The sequence below is a fragment of the Hirundo rustica genome, chromosome 13 (genome assembly GCF_015227805.2).
Source record: "Hirundo rustica isolate bHirRus1 chromosome 13, bHirRus1.pri.v3, whole genome shotgun sequence".
NCBI lineage: Eukaryota > Metazoa > Chordata > Aves > Passeriformes > Hirundinidae > Hirundo > Hirundo rustica.
In genome coordinates, this window is record NC_053462.1 from 255,222 (window position 1) to 270,583 (window position 15,362).

Genomic DNA, 15,362 nt, shown 5'->3' on the forward strand with positions numbered 1-15,362 from the left:
TTTTGTGGGTTAATTTGGGAAGACGGGGGATTCAACAAAATACAAAATATCCCTAGCCTGAAAAGGTGTGGGAGGGACACAGAAAGAGCTTGTTTGAATTACCAGAGAGGGGGCCTAGAAACTATCGCTGCCGGGAATCCCTGAAAGGATACAAAAGACAACGGAAAAAGAAGATACAAGTCCGGAGACCAAGATAATCACTTCAGATGGATATCTCTACTCGTCTCCGCCGAAATTAACATATCCACGACACACCCGGGCTCGGCCATCAGCTGCATTGCTCCACCCTACCGGTCTATTCAGACTCCCGATACCGGGACTTGAATAATTAATGAAGACGCCTCGGAGAGGATAACGTCAGAATTTCGGACTTCACTCCACGATCTTGTGTATAAAAAAGGGTGGCTGGAGACCAAAAATTGTGAACTGGGGGGGGATACCAGGCTGGCAGAGCTTGATATCCGTGTTCACCCAGCACCGATCCCGGGCTCAGTGCTGTCCTTTTAAATTGTGGCTTTCCGAGACTGATATTTTGTCTCACAATAAAATTCTAAATTTTGATACTTTAAATTTGGTCGATTTTATTTATAACATTCATTTATTACACTTACTAAAAGGAACCTGTAGGTGTTCATTCAAAAGCCACCGGTGATGAATATCAGACCAAGCCCTGCACGGAGCAGCTGTCCTGCTGGTGCTGGAGGCAGCATAATTGCGCTGTGCCTCCCTGAGAGGGCTGAGCTTCACCTCGTGGAACAGACAGGGGCTGATGAACACAGAGAACACCACAGCTGGGAAGACACTGTAAAGCTTCCTTATGCTACACCAACATTAGTCCTGAGAACGAGAGATCCTACACTCACAGCATGCTCCTACCTGGAAAAGTCAGGGAATAGTTTGGCTGGACACGAGTGCTGCGTGTTGTGGTTTCTGTGCAATGAAGTTTCTTGGGAGCCACGTTGGAGTAACTGAGTGCCAGAGAGAAAGGCATGGCCTTAGCTCGCCTGGGCACAAAGATGACTGAAGACTGAACAGTGAGCTGTCTGTAATGTCTTTGTTAAAACACCACCTTATATCTTTATAAAGAAAGAATTAATAAGCCAGAGCTTCACACAGCCTTACACTCCTCTGTCTGCCTTTCTGTTGTGTCCCATCTTTCTCAATAGTTGCTAGGATTTTACATGAGAGTGACCCCATCTCCATGAGAGCACAAACCTGATCCAACAACCTAACACCTATTTTAACCAAGGCTTAATTTTCAGAAGTGTAATTTACACACACATCCCACAATCTCAAATTTGAAAACCAAACATGTTTTTAAAGTCCAGAAATTCAGAAAAATACCACTGGCTTGGAGTCTGGTTTTCCACATCCTTGGGAAAGCAGGAAGCAAAATTTGGTAGGTAAGCTGGGCAGCTTTTTACCCAAATATACATTTTTATTGTTCTGTTGATGAAAGATTCCCCCCAGACACTGCCAACTGCTGGGTTTTACTCTGGTTGGCAACTAGGCCCCACACAGCCCCTCGCTCACCTTCCCCTGGCCCTGGTGGGGAGGAGAGTTGCAGAGTAAACCTCAAGGGTTACTTTGAGATAAGAATAGTTTTGTAATTGAACTAAAGCAAAACATCATCATCATCATTATCATCATCATAATAGTTATTTATTAATTAATAATAATGGAAAGCAAAACAGAGGAATAAAACCCAGGAAAGAGAAGTGATGCACAATACAGTTGCTCACCACCTACAGACTAATGCCCAGTCCATCCATGAACAGTGACCTGTGGCTCCCAAACAACTCACTCCAGTTTACATACTGAGCATGACATTCCACGAGCTGGAATATCCCTGTGACCATTTGGGGTCAGCTGTCCCTGGCTATGGTCTCTCCCAGCTTTTTGTGCACCTCCTCACCAACAGAACATGGGAAACTGAAAAGTCCTGACTTATGGTAACCACTACTTAACAACAAGTAAAACATCAGCATATTATGAACAGCATTATTCTCATACTGAATCTAAAACACAGGACTGTACCAGCTACTAAGGAGAAAATTAACTCTATTCCAGCTGAAATTAGGATACACTGAAACCTCGGGTTTCCCTGTCACTGCTCCCTCTTAATACATACATTACTGCAACACTTTTTGAGGATTCTGTCTCAGAAATTACACAGGAAGTTCAGAAATACACCTTTTAATTGAATATGAAGAGAAGCCCATGCCCTGCACCTTGTCCCTTGACCAGCACACATCACAGGCTACGGCAGCACAACATACGAAATAAAAAGAAATTAAATAAGTAGTATAAAAATGCAGTGCCATATTTGCAGAAACATTAACTCTGCAGCTTCCACAATTCATACATTCACATTCCTTTCTTCCAACTTTCCCACTCCAGGATCACCTCCACGTCCCTCTCATACTCACTCCTCTCAAGTGCTTTTTTCCTCCCACCCCCTCCTTCATTTTATGTTTCTTCCATCAATCCTATGTTCTGCCTCTCTCCTCCAAGCTTCTCATCCATTTCTTTCCTTTCACACAAGTAATTTATCAACTGCATTTTAGTTTCTAACTAAGCAAGGATACAACATTACAAATAAAAGTAGAGTATTTCTATTTCTTTCTTAGAAACTGGAAGCCATTAACATTAAGCTGATACTAGTTTTCAACACCTACTCTAAAACCTCAGCCTAGAGGTAACAAGTGTAAAGCCAAACAAAATCAGTTTCCTCATCTGTCTATAGTTGTTTCTAATAAACTTGCTTTCTGATTTTTAATTCATTAAATGGCAAAATAAACAGGAACTTCTAACAGCAAATACATTCAATGAAAAAATACCCTAGTCTATGCACATTTTTGGTACCAATTGAACAATACTGGCTTAGAAACTAATATAGTTAAAATGATGTAACTTCCCTCTGCAAAGATGTTACATCAATATCAAAGTGCTTATTTCCTCAATTTTGGAGACAACTCCCTGAATAAAAAACAGATGTCTGCAGTCTGCGTTACATGTAAACAGCACCTATACAAATAGGTGTTAACAAGTCTCCAATTTGCTGGCAATAAATAATATTGACAACAATAACAAAGTCTAATAAAGACTATTTCTTCACATCCTTAGGTTTCTAAATGCCCCTTTTTTGGTGAGGCATCCTGTCATCATTCCATGAAAATGTTGTATTTGGGTTCATGAAAATCACTACAGATTTTTTTTCTCTTTGTCATCCAAAAATTGCCTTGCTTCATTGCCACAGGCAGTTGCACTCACACTGACAATGGGAGTTGTGCTAATCCTCACCCAGAGACAATGGCCAGAGCACAGTTCTTGTTGCAGTTCAGAATTACTTACTGCCAGGTTCACAAAATCAAGGTTATGCTATGTAATGGCATTGTGATTTTCTTCTCAGTGACAGCAATAACAGAGTACTACACACAGCTAACAAAACCTGTCAGATACCTGCCATCAAATATTTATCCTATTAACAAATATAAAAATTGCATTTAAAAAAAAAAAAATCCTAAAGACTCACTAGCAATTTCCCTGACTGAAATAATAATGCACAGTCTTAACCACTGTGCGGAAAGTGAATTTTTCTATAGTAAAAGATTATCAGTAGAAACCCTACACCCTGAGTGCAGTCAACATCAGAAATAGACTGAAGTATCACTGAAACACTCAACATATAAAAGCACTCCAACTGGTGCTTGTGCTGTAGCATTTCCCTGGGAATCTTGGTTCCCAATTTTCTAAAATGCTCAGTAGGTATTTAAGACCATCATCCAGTTATTGGTGTAGTTTGAGAAGCAAGAAGCATCGTATCAAGGACTCCAACAAGTCAAAGTCTGCTGCCAGGGCTGCTTGCTTCAGCAAGGATGGAAGGTTCATGTCTCCTGCCCATGGAATTCTCATCCCATTACGATATGCTGCTTCTCCTCTGAAGAGGGGCTTTTCTTTGTGAAAGATCCTCACTGTCACTTTCACAGTTTCTCTGAAATAGAAAGGCCACAAAGGCTCTGTCGTGTAAATGAGATACCATGCTCTTAAACATGTTGTTCCAATATTATCAGTGTCATTTACTGAGAAGAGCAGAGCTAATAGAGCCCTCACAGTTTCACTCCAGAAGGTCACAGGCAGTGCCAGGGTCCCCCACCCTCCATCACAGAGCTCAGCACAAGAGCATTGAGCTCCCCTGCAACTGCTCAGATCTCAGTCACACCTCATGGACACTGCCTGTGATCCAGACATCATCTGCAGGCTCTTTGCTGCTCCTTTACACAATAAATGTGCTTAGCCCCTAGGAAGTCTATCAAGCCACTGGCTCTCCCTGCACAAGATTCCTGTCACAGTAACAGAACATACAGCAGTATTAAAAACACAATTGATGTCATGGTCCCATCTGGTTTCCCACCCCAAGCCACTGCTGTCCTGTTGGGCTGTGCATCCATATAAGGACAGCAAAAATGACTGCACAGTAAGACTGGTTCTTCTCCTCTTCCCGTGTGAGGAATGTACCTACCGAACTCTCATCTTGTGTCCGGACCTTCTTCACCAGTGAGCGTGATAAGTGGTTGCACAGTGAAACAATGCGGTATGAAAGCTGTGCAGAGAGGGAGGAAAACCAATTGGACCACACATACCCAGTGCAGACATATCCAAATACATTTCATTCACTTACTGCCTATCACAATTTTACATTCAAGCTCTATCTTGCCCTCTGCTCCCATCAGGCTTGGAAAGCCGCATGTGAGGAGGATTAAAGGCTCATTGTCATACCTTCCATCGCCTTCTAGCGTATTGCCTTTTGAAATTTTCCATGTTAACAACAGATGATTTCCGAACCAAAGCCTGTTGCTTGTCCATGGGCTGGAAGATAAAAGAGCAATTTATTGTTTAGGTCCCTTTGGTGCATAAAATATGTAAGATACCTCATGTTGAGCTGGCTGAAAGGAAGCTGGGGAAGCTGCAGATTCATACAAGTAAAAGCAGAAGAAAAAGAATCAAATCTACCCCACTCTGGGCCTAGACAGGACCCTTTTGATTGCAAATTAAATCCTAAAATTAGCAGGTGCTAAGGCTATGCTTTCACTTGGTAAAGTTGCTAAGGTGCTTTTTGTGCACACCTGCCCCTTCTCCCTTTTCTCTGGATGACATCACTGTAATAAAATGGGACAAATGTAGCTGTCATGTAGTATTAGTGACAAGGATACATGCTATCTGAAAAAACTCCAGCTTCGTCCTTTAACCATAGCCAGAGTACGAGAGCACAAGGCATTGACATCCTGGCAATAAAATAACTGCAATATCTAACTATGGAAAAATATGAAAAAAGAATATAGATCAGAATTTAGACATGTGCCTAGCATTTTGGACGTCTACGTGGTGTCAAGGAAGAGATGTTCCACAAATCCTGACACAGTCCTTCTGAAAATGAAGCACATTTCAATTCCAAAAGCACATCAAAATTTGCATAAACCATAAAACCAAATCTGACAGATTGAGAGAAAAAAAATTGTTCAAAAGCAGATCAGGCAAGAGTGAAAAGAGAAAAGCCAGGAATCAGCCCTTCAAAGGGTATGGAGTGACAATCATTCCAGCTGTTCTGATCTGCATATGTAGGAGGTGGATAACACAGAAATATTTGTACTGAACTGGAATGCAACCAAGCCATGCACCTGAATGGTGCATCTGCAGCTTCCCCAGCAAAAGTACCAAAGGAGCATGGAAAACACACCAGTGAGGATTTAAACATCGTTTTTCAGCAAAATAATTTAAGATGTTTGAGACAACAAATTCATTTTTCTCATCAAATGCTGTAGGTTTAGCATTTTTGCAGGTACCTCAGCAGCACTTCAAGGAGCCAAGCTATCAGGTGGACCCTCTTAGCATTTAGATGTACACACCATTTGCATTCAGCAGAACTGGGACAGTTAAGCATTAAATATCATTTCCTCATGCTGCAAACAGCCAGTATGGTGCAGCAGGTGAGCAGAAATCAGTTTGAAGTCGAAAAAATGTACTGGCTAAATGTCAGCTGTAAAACCATTATGAAAAATTTCCCAGTGCCCTTTCAGCAGCAGAACCATCACTGACCCTAAATAACTCATTTTACTGCAGACTGCTAATAACTACCTCTCCATTTTAAGTACCCTGTAACCCAGTGACCTTGTCATTCTCTCAATCATCAGGATCTGTTCCCAAAAGCAGTGTGTGATTAGCCTCAAGGACCAAGTCACAATGACATTACCCTCACCCAAACATGCTCAAGAACAAGGTGGCCTCATTTTATGCTCCTTCTCATCATGCCAGTGTGTTTGTTTGTTCATAAAGAAAATCTATATGAACAAAGAATATGAGATCATGGCTGAGGGGAGGCAGACTATCTTTCTTGAGAGTGTTTTCTGCAAATTCTAACTCTCACTAGGCTTTAAGTTACATTTTAGGAATTAAAGCTCTCTCCCCCTGACAATAAAATCCTGTGTTCCAGTTCCCCTGGACAGTTTTTAATGGGTCTTCCAGCTCAAAGGAACCTACAGAAGCATTCTGAAACACTAAAAAATGGTCATGTGCAAAATTCTCAATACTATTTGTCACAGTAGAGCCCAATTCTCCCCAGCCATCAATGCCAGCTTGACAGGGTCACATCCTGGCTATCTACACTACTTTGAAGTTTTTGAAAATATCACATATTGTGCCAAGAACAATGCCACAGAGAGCACATCCAGCTTCCATCCTCCTTCAAGTACAATGATGGGAGCAGCAATATCCCAAGTGAACAACTCTTTTCACAACTCTGAATTTACATCGGCCTCTGCACATCTTTGTGAGGACGTGGCAGTCATGGGTCCACTGTACTCTGCACAAATTGGATGAGAGCACGCTTTTATCTTTTCATCTCAAAGTAGAAAACATTATTCTTAATTGTCTTAGGAACAACAACAATTCAGTTTATTTAGGTCATTAACTTCTTTGCAAAAGGAGGAGGGAGGAGGGGCAGTGAGAGATATATGCTAATACATATATGTAAAGATTCACTCTAGCTGGACTTGAGCTATTATCTCACTGATTCTTGAAGATGCACAACAGTCACCTTGAAGCAAATGCCCACAGAAATTTGGCATCTTTTTCAGTCGCTAACCATCAGGGAACAACAGCGTCCTGGATAAATAATTATTGTGTTTGAAAATGAGATTGGTACATCTGTGCATATTAATACAGTATAACCAAATGACTTATTTGAAATACAAGACAACAGGACATGATTCGAGGTTGGGTCAACTTTTCTTTTACTTTTTAAAACCTAAGAAAAAAATCTTTATAGCAAGAACACTAGTCTCAAATGCCACACCATAGATTAAGTTAGTTGTAGCTTTGTAATCTTCCCTGTAGAAAACAAACCAGAGGACTATGTTATCACTTAGTCACAAACTGACATTTGCACTGCAAAATTACAGTCACTTAATCATTACAAGTTCCTGATGGTGTCCTTTGAATAGGATTTATTTGGTATAGGACAGGAAACTCAGCTGTTGATTAATCCTTTATTTTAAAACTTACCTTTGACGGTAAAAGAGTTCACCCTGCACAACTGGCCTAAACATTAATCCTAACATTGCTATGGGCAGTCATTTCACAGAGAATTTCCACAGTACTAGCTAAATGTTAAATTACTGCACCATTTGCTTTATTTTACACATTTACACAGATTTAACCTTTGTAAATATTTGTCTCATTATGTGTATAGAACTGCCTGTAGCAGGGCTACCCAGCTCTCTCCTGCAGTCAACCAAAGATGCTATAAGGGGATTTTTATTTGTTTCCAGGCATCCAGTTTCTACTAAGTACAGACCAAGTTATTCTTTGTTCCACATTAATTACCTAGTAATCTTTAGGAACTGTAATACATGATGCAGAGTAAAATAGAGGCAGTACCAAAGGCTTTGGCATTAGATGTGTCCATACCACTGTGATAATCTTGTTCCTGCAAGTTCAGACACTGAACATAGGAAAAAAAAAACAACAAAAAAAACCAAACAACTTCAACACTACAAACCACTGTGAGATTATGGCTTTGGTCAGCAGCTCGTGCAACACGTCAGAACTTCTACTTTAATTCTAGGTCATGTTTTTGTGTAGAATCTATGCATTGGAACTTTTTAAACCGATGTATAATGAAACAAGCAACAAACCCTGCACTGAGCCTGATCTCAGTGTTACTGATGGGATTCTGTCACATCAAGATTCAACCCTGCAAGTAATTCTTCACAGCAGGATCTATTTAACAGCTCCATTAATGATTCATTAATATCTTTGTTGAAAACAGAGTCAAAGTTTCCATTCACACAAGCTACATTTCCCAGTTGAAAACTGCTCATTAAATCCTGTATCCACTTGAGTTCCTCAGAAAGTTCCACTCTGAGGGATTCATACTGGCTCTGCAGCTCAGCGTATTTCCCACACACGCCTGCGAGACTGGCGTCAACAGCCTCAATATCATTGTGCAAATGCCTTTTCAGGGACTCCATTTTACGGTATTCATACTTCAGCTGGGACAGCTTGTGCCTCACGCTTTCACCCTCTTCTTTATACCAAGCTTCTTTCTCATTATAAATGGAAAGCAGAGCATCCATGTCTTCCTGCAAGGAATCGTGGGATGCAGCCAAGGTGCTGAAACCTTGCTCCACACGGGAAATGTCCTCTACAACACGGGCAAAGCGCTCAAAATTGATGTAGGTGTTGTTGGGGGGCATGCTCGAATGGCACTTTATAGTGTACTCCCTCAGGCGTTTTGTCTTCAGCTGCATGTTCTCCACCTTCTTGTTTTCCTGGACTTTGGTTTCATCTTTCAGCTGGTGAGTCGTCAGACAGAGGAACCAATATTACTGAATGTTTACAAGACTGCAGCAATTCAAAAGCTCTACACAAATCATGCAGCTTGGGCTTCCACAGTGCTGGGAGGTTCTTTGCTCACAAAGATTTTCCTTCATGCATTTGATTAAAAGAAACAAACACCAAACACCCAAGCCCAGAACTGAATGGGACAAGTGATGTGCATTCATTCTAATGTGATAAGTGCACAACATGGCTGCATACTTATTTTCATGCTAATTTTTAACAATTAACAGTGTTAAAGCTATCAATATTTGTACAAGGAAAACCAACAACCCTAAAACCACTCCAATTAATTTTTGTGCAATGCAAAGGAAAAACTGAATTTCAAAAATCCTCATTAGTCATGCTGAGACTAGTTAAATATACCTTCAATAAGAGACTTATCCACATGAGCAAGCAATGTTTATGATGAAAAAATACATACAGACACACAAATATAAGCAAACCAGAACATGGGGTACAGCAGTTCTCTCTTCAGAGAGAATTTTCTAAATTGCTTGCAGTCAACTCTCAATTCAAGAAAGCACTAAAGCCAACACACAGTATATGCCCATGCAAACAGAGAAGAATGGAAAAATGCAAAGCCCAAGTCCCACTGTAATGTGCAATAAACGTCAGAGCTTTGTTACTCTCTTTTTGAAAGTTATGATAATAAAGGAAGTCATCTGCAGAAAACCAAGGATTTGGTGAGATCCAACCAATTTCCTTCCAGTACATCTCTTTGAGTCACCCAGCATCACAAAGTACTTAGGGGGCAATTTTCCACTTAACACACCAATAAGAGCGAGAATATGATCTCTGCCTTACTCATGGAAAAAAACAAGATCTTTTTCTTTATTCAGTCTTACCGTTATCCATGGATGAGACAGAGCTTCCTGAATCGTAAGCCGCTTCCTAAAAAACAACACAAAAAACCCCCAAAGACTTGAATGAGAAATACTTGGTACACAAGTCCATTGACCCACACGCTTCCTGGGCATCCTATGAAGCATTTATCAGGATAATTCCAGGACAAACCCTCAAATTTCAGGATTATGTTTCTCCCTGAGGCACACTGCTTGTGTGCAGTTTAGTTACTGTTCTGAACTTCAGTAGGTAACTGTCCTCACTCCACACAACTTTAATTCTTATTTCATCAAAATCTACCTGTACTTTTGTGCACCCTTCTATAAAAGGTAATACAAGATTCCTTTGTTTGTTCATCCGACATGCTTAGAAAATACATTCTTGCTATACATCTTTGATACGACTGTGTCTGAATCAACAGTAATTATACCAGAGGTAATCAACAATAATGATACCAAAGCCGTCCTTTGGAACACAGTATTATAGCACTGCAGGAGCTGTTGTTTCCTGAAAGCAACATTTCTGAGAGGAATACTGCAATCAAAGTGGATCAAACCTAACTTCTTTCTGCATTGTAGCAGTTTGGTGAACAGCACATTAAGAGCACTGAGAATCAAAGAGAAACACAGCATTGCACAGGTACCATGTCTGTATATGGGACAAATACCAACAGCTGACTTCTTGGAACTGCTAGACCTGTGCAAAACTCTCATCAAACACCTACTCTACCTCACACTGAGGCCTGATGATTTGCAGAAATCTTCATTGAATGGCTCCTTCTCTCTTGTAGCTATTTTCTCCCCTAATGAAGCCATTAGAAAGAACCACAATGGTCTGACTTTCCTCCAGGACAAAGAAGGTTACAGGGAAGGAGATGCTACTTCTGTGAGCACTTTATTAAAGGCAAGAAAAACTGAAAAAAAACCAAAACCAACCAACCAACCAACCAAACAAAAAAACCAAAAAAAACCACAAAAAAAACAAAAAACACCCCAACAACAACAAAAAAAGATTGTGGTTCCTGTAACCTGGGAACAAAGATCTGCATAGCTGTCACACAAACCCTAGGTGACTGCCGCAGATACAGACTTAGAACAACTCCATATCAGCACATGTAGTGATTTTTCTGGCATTGCACCACTGGGGGCATATTCTGGGATGGTATCACCTCCTTGGAAGTAGTTCATAAGAGACTGAAAGAGTGGAGTGGTTGTTACCCTGAACTCAAGATTGTGCACACCATTTTCAGCCCTTCAGCTACGCCATACTGTACCAGCTTGACTCAGGTGAGAATTCATTCCTGAATATGGCATTTAGCTGAGGAGATCTGGTTCCTCTCCTCAGGGTGTCTTGGTGCAGTGATTAACTAGGGGCACAGCAGCCTCATCCTGTCTTGCTCTTGACTGGCAATTCACACTGCAAGAAAAGCTCTTTCACTTGTAACACCACATTTCACCAGGTTTATTTTAGAGACAAATGGGTCTTTCTGAATATTTGCTTACCGTGTATCTTTCACCAGTAGTTTCCGAATAAAGTCTTTCGCCAGGTCACTAGTATTGCTGAAAAATTCTTCATCAAAATCATAATTCACAGCTGTGATGTTGGCAAGTGTTTCTTGTTTAGTTTCTCCGAGGAAAGGTGATGCACCACTGAGCCTAGATAAGCCAGAAAGAGGGGAAAAAAGTTGGAAAAAAAGGCAGCAGAAGTCCCCTAATGAAATTACAGTGACTGTGGAATATGCTTTTAGGACATTTGTGGCTCTTGTGCTGGAGTAGGTCTGCCATGTAGGAAAAAATGGCCAGCTTTGGCTCACTACAGCTGTGGTTATAAGCCAGACTTGCACTGAAAGTCTCTAGTGCAGCACTAATGCATGCACACAGAGAGAAATGCAGATTCTCCTCTCCTCTTAATGTCTCATTAAGTCATTGCTAATCAAACTAGAAAAAGTTTCAGCTGAGGAGAGTCCCTATCCCTGTGAGCCCACAAAGACCACCAGGCTGAAGCTTCTATAACCTTCAAGCAGATAATGTAGTGTTTCTATAGTTCTTCTTCAGGAAGGAAAACTCCGTCCCTACTTCTTTTCTCTCTGCAAAGTTCCTGATGAGTTCCCTGCACAGTGGGTTCAACCAAGAGACCTTTGTCAGCTGGAAGCAAAATGCAAGGTATGATCAGAAGGCAGGCATGTGGCCTTGCCTAGGAGTCAGCTCCACTGGAGAGGCAGGGCCATGCTGCTCAGTAAAAGGAGTCCACAAGCAAAAGGGCTTTGGCTGCAATAAAATCCAACTGTTTCCAAACAACACCAAATTTACATTATATTGGCACCCTGCTCCAAACTGCAAGGATATAATGGAGACAGCATCATAATAAAATGCCATTTAGCAATCTTAACTTAAGAAAAAGCTTCCCTCCTGCTTTGCCTATCTCTCAGCTGTGACTGTTGACCTTCATCTTTGATGACTCTGTATGTCTGCTCCATAAAACTTGTGTCAGAACAGGGTCATCCCAGACCCCTCCTGCCCTGCCTTTCCTCCAGGCTCCTCCTCCCCCAGCACAAAGGGATGCTGACTTGCAAAAGTCTGATTTACAGAAAATGTTATTTATATTAAGGAGATTGATCTCAGCCCTTTTTTATAATCTTCCGGGATATTATTGTGCTTATCTATTACGTCCAGCTTTAATAACATAGTTTCAGGATGCAGCAGGCTCAAAACAGGACTGCAACAAACTCCAGAGAACTAAACTGAGTTTTTGAATACTAAACCATTTGCTTACATGACCCCACTCTCAACAGACTTTTTACCTTGTCTGTATTGCCAGCACCAGGTTGACTGGGAATGTTGGGGGATAAGCAGAAAGTTAGATGGGACCACCTGAGCCTTTCAGCCCAATCCCCAGCTGCCACATGTGGTTTTATACACAGAATAAACACTCAAGTATATAAACTGCTTCCTCCCCCCTCTACAATCATACAACACCACCAAAGCATCTGACACAGCAAGAGAGCATGAGTGAAGTCCTCCAGCTGTCTTTGATGCAGTAAATTTAAGCCCATAAACCACAGTCAGTCTCAATTCTTAAGGGGTTTTACATACTTCCTCTTAAGCCTTGGCTCTACTTCTGCTGGCTACAAGCAGGCATCTCTCCCCAGACCATGGGCTTTGATCCAAAACTGAAGCTTGGAAACCTGCCCTAGGGCCACGGTTTCTTTTCCCTTTCCCCAAATTATGCCATGAAGCAGCTGTAATTCTACCTACTGGCCCTTTGTTGGAAGCCAAAATCAACAGTGCTCTATGCTCTGATTTCTTCTTTTTTCTCTTTGGGACTCAGTTTTGAAATCTGTGAAATGGAAGGATTCTCAAATCCTAATATCCAATGGAAATGGTTTTTGTCACATCCCGACTCCGTGCCTATAGACATGTACCAGCAGACCTCAGTAATAAAGGCTTTGCCCTTACAACTCACTGAATCTCTTCAGAGTTACTGAATGGAGGACTTGGATGCATTTTGATCTCTGCACCTGATGATGGCATCCATTTGATTGCTGCCACATTTGCTGAAGTAAGTGGTATCATAGACACACCCCACTTAGAACACTTCTGAGCAAAATGCTTTAAAATTAGGAGGCAATACGAGTTGAAGGCATGCACATTTATAGTCCATAGACTATCATGCAAGCTGATCCCTCCCACCATAAAAAAGCATGCTCTTTTTTCCTGATCATTTGTATGGAGGCATTTTTCTACCTTAATGACCATGGCAATCATTAGTAGGCAAGCAGGTAAAACAGATCTCCTGTGCTGGATGCAGTACAGGAACTGCTCCCTTACTCTGCCCCAGCACAAGTATAACAGGAAGACCTGAGGAGCAGCTGGCTCTGTGCATCACTAATCACATGCTATGTATTCCCACCTGCTTTAACCTCAACTCCTAAGTTTTCCTCTCATCAAACAGGAACACCCATTTTACAAATTCACAGAGTTTAATGTCATGGCAAGGACAGGTGTGTCAGTGCAGACCAGAGCGCAGATGAAAAAAAAGGGCCTGGACAATATTTTAAATCCCTTTACCTGAGCTTGGGCTCAACCAATACCCCAACCTTTTCTTTGCACTGCAGAAAAGAAGGGAATTTGTTGCACTGAATGTGATTCCTCAGACCCTACCTCCTTTTTACAGATTTTGGGGTCTAACCCTTGTGCATAGGCCAAAATTTATTTTCCACGCTGAAAAGGTAATCCTTCCCCTTCAAGCCTCTGTACTTGTCCTGGCCCCTGAGCTGTGTAGTGCAAATCCATCTAATACAAGAGTCCACCTTCTTCAAGTCTAGCATCAAGTTATTCCTCTGAGTATCACAAGGAACAGCCAAAGCCAAGGGTGTGACATTCCCAGGAAGGAGTCTCCACTCCCTGCTCCCCAGCAGTCAAGGGATTTCAATGGAAGCAGTTAGGACCAAGGATCACTATCCAACTCCTGCAATTCTCATGTCAAGTGAGAGGAAAAGCAAGGAGTGCTGCTCCTCTGTTGCACAAGCAGTTTCCCAAATTGTCAAGCTCCATCCTAAAACTCTCAGCTGCTTGTTCCCAGTTGCCTACAGAAACTCATTTCTTTGAGAGCCTAAGCGTGTCACAATTTCCTCCTTTTATTTATTCATCACCAGTTGACACACTTTTCTCTGAAAGAGAATCTGTATCTAAAAAGTATTCTGTGATCTATTTTCCCTTTATGCTTCCTGACTATAATGATACCCCCAATCAGTCTTTGCCTTACTAGCTTTAACAAACCCATTTTTTTTCTCCTGTAAGTTGAATTCTCAGTTCCCAGGGTCAACTTCCCTGCTCCCCTTTCAGATTAAATTCCCCTTTTTGAAATGGGTGACCTTAGTTATGCATAATAATCTAGACTGCTGCCTTTACAAGCAAATAAAAACTTCCCTGTTTCCACCTGAAATAACCCAACTTGTAAATGGGACCGTTACACTTTCTGTTTCTATGCTCTCACGCTAGTAGCTCACAGTCATTCCAGGAGCAATTAATCCTCTTGGCCTTTCCAGCCTCTACCATTTGGAACTGATGAGATCCCATAAAATGCAGAAATGCCCATTGATGCCAGGGGCATTTGTTTTTCTTCTGCTCAGAATGTCCATCTTTTACTCCTTATTTTAAACTGAAAAGGCTGCACGATAACCCCTGTCCTTTAGACAAACCCCTGCCCATCCCAGGTGTACAGGTCCCTAAACGACTGGAGGGAAGAACTGTTCTGTACTAGTGCAACAGAGCTTTAGGAACATTTCTACAGGAGTGAATCTGTTGTACTCACAGTATGTAGGTGATGACTCCTATGCTCCTAAAAAACAAAAGATATTAATTGCAGGGGTTCTACATCACCAGTATTCTTAATGTGCAGAATACACAAAAGTCAATAGTAGCTGCAGCAGAGGCAGGAGAGCCATTGTGGCTTTAGAAAACTGCTAACATCTCTTATAGAATGGAGTTTTGGGGAAAAAATAATTTTACATATAACATCAAGTAATGTGGACGTTTGAAGTCTCTGTGTATTTCTACTCAGTGAGTACACATGAAACACAGAGGAGCAGCATGTTTGATTTTTTTTGCCTGTCTTCCCAG

General features: G+C 41.4%; 1 protein-coding gene across 5 annotated transcripts in view; it reads right to left on the bottom strand.

The window, feature by feature from the left end:
- Nucleotides 1–1,640: 1,640 nt before the first annotated feature.
- The window catches only part of DAPK2 (death associated protein kinase 2), a 42,393-nt gene continuing 28,671 nt past the window's right edge, over nucleotides 1,641–15,362 (bottom strand). Inside the window, exons 7-12 of one of the 5 annotated variants that reach the window (XM_040077615.2) lie at nucleotides 15,055–15,081; nucleotides 11,244–11,396; nucleotides 9,744–9,789; nucleotides 4,780–4,869; nucleotides 4,523–4,603; nucleotides 1,641–3,994 (exon numbers count right to left, since the gene is read on the bottom strand). In XM_040077615.2, the coding sequence (XP_039933549.1) occupies nucleotides 3,920–3,994; nucleotides 4,523–4,603; nucleotides 4,780–4,869; nucleotides 9,744–9,789; nucleotides 11,244–11,396; nucleotides 15,055–15,081 (472 nt within the window). In that variant the 3' untranslated portion in view covers nucleotides 1,641–3,919. Of the gene's footprint in view, nucleotides 3,995–4,232; nucleotides 4,344–4,522; nucleotides 4,604–4,779; nucleotides 4,870–6,939; nucleotides 8,853–9,743; nucleotides 9,790–11,243; nucleotides 11,397–15,054; nucleotides 15,082–15,362 lie in introns of those variants that run through there. The other 4 variants (XM_040077614.2, XM_058422399.1, XM_040077612.2 and 1 more) reach the window with 4 other exon arrangements.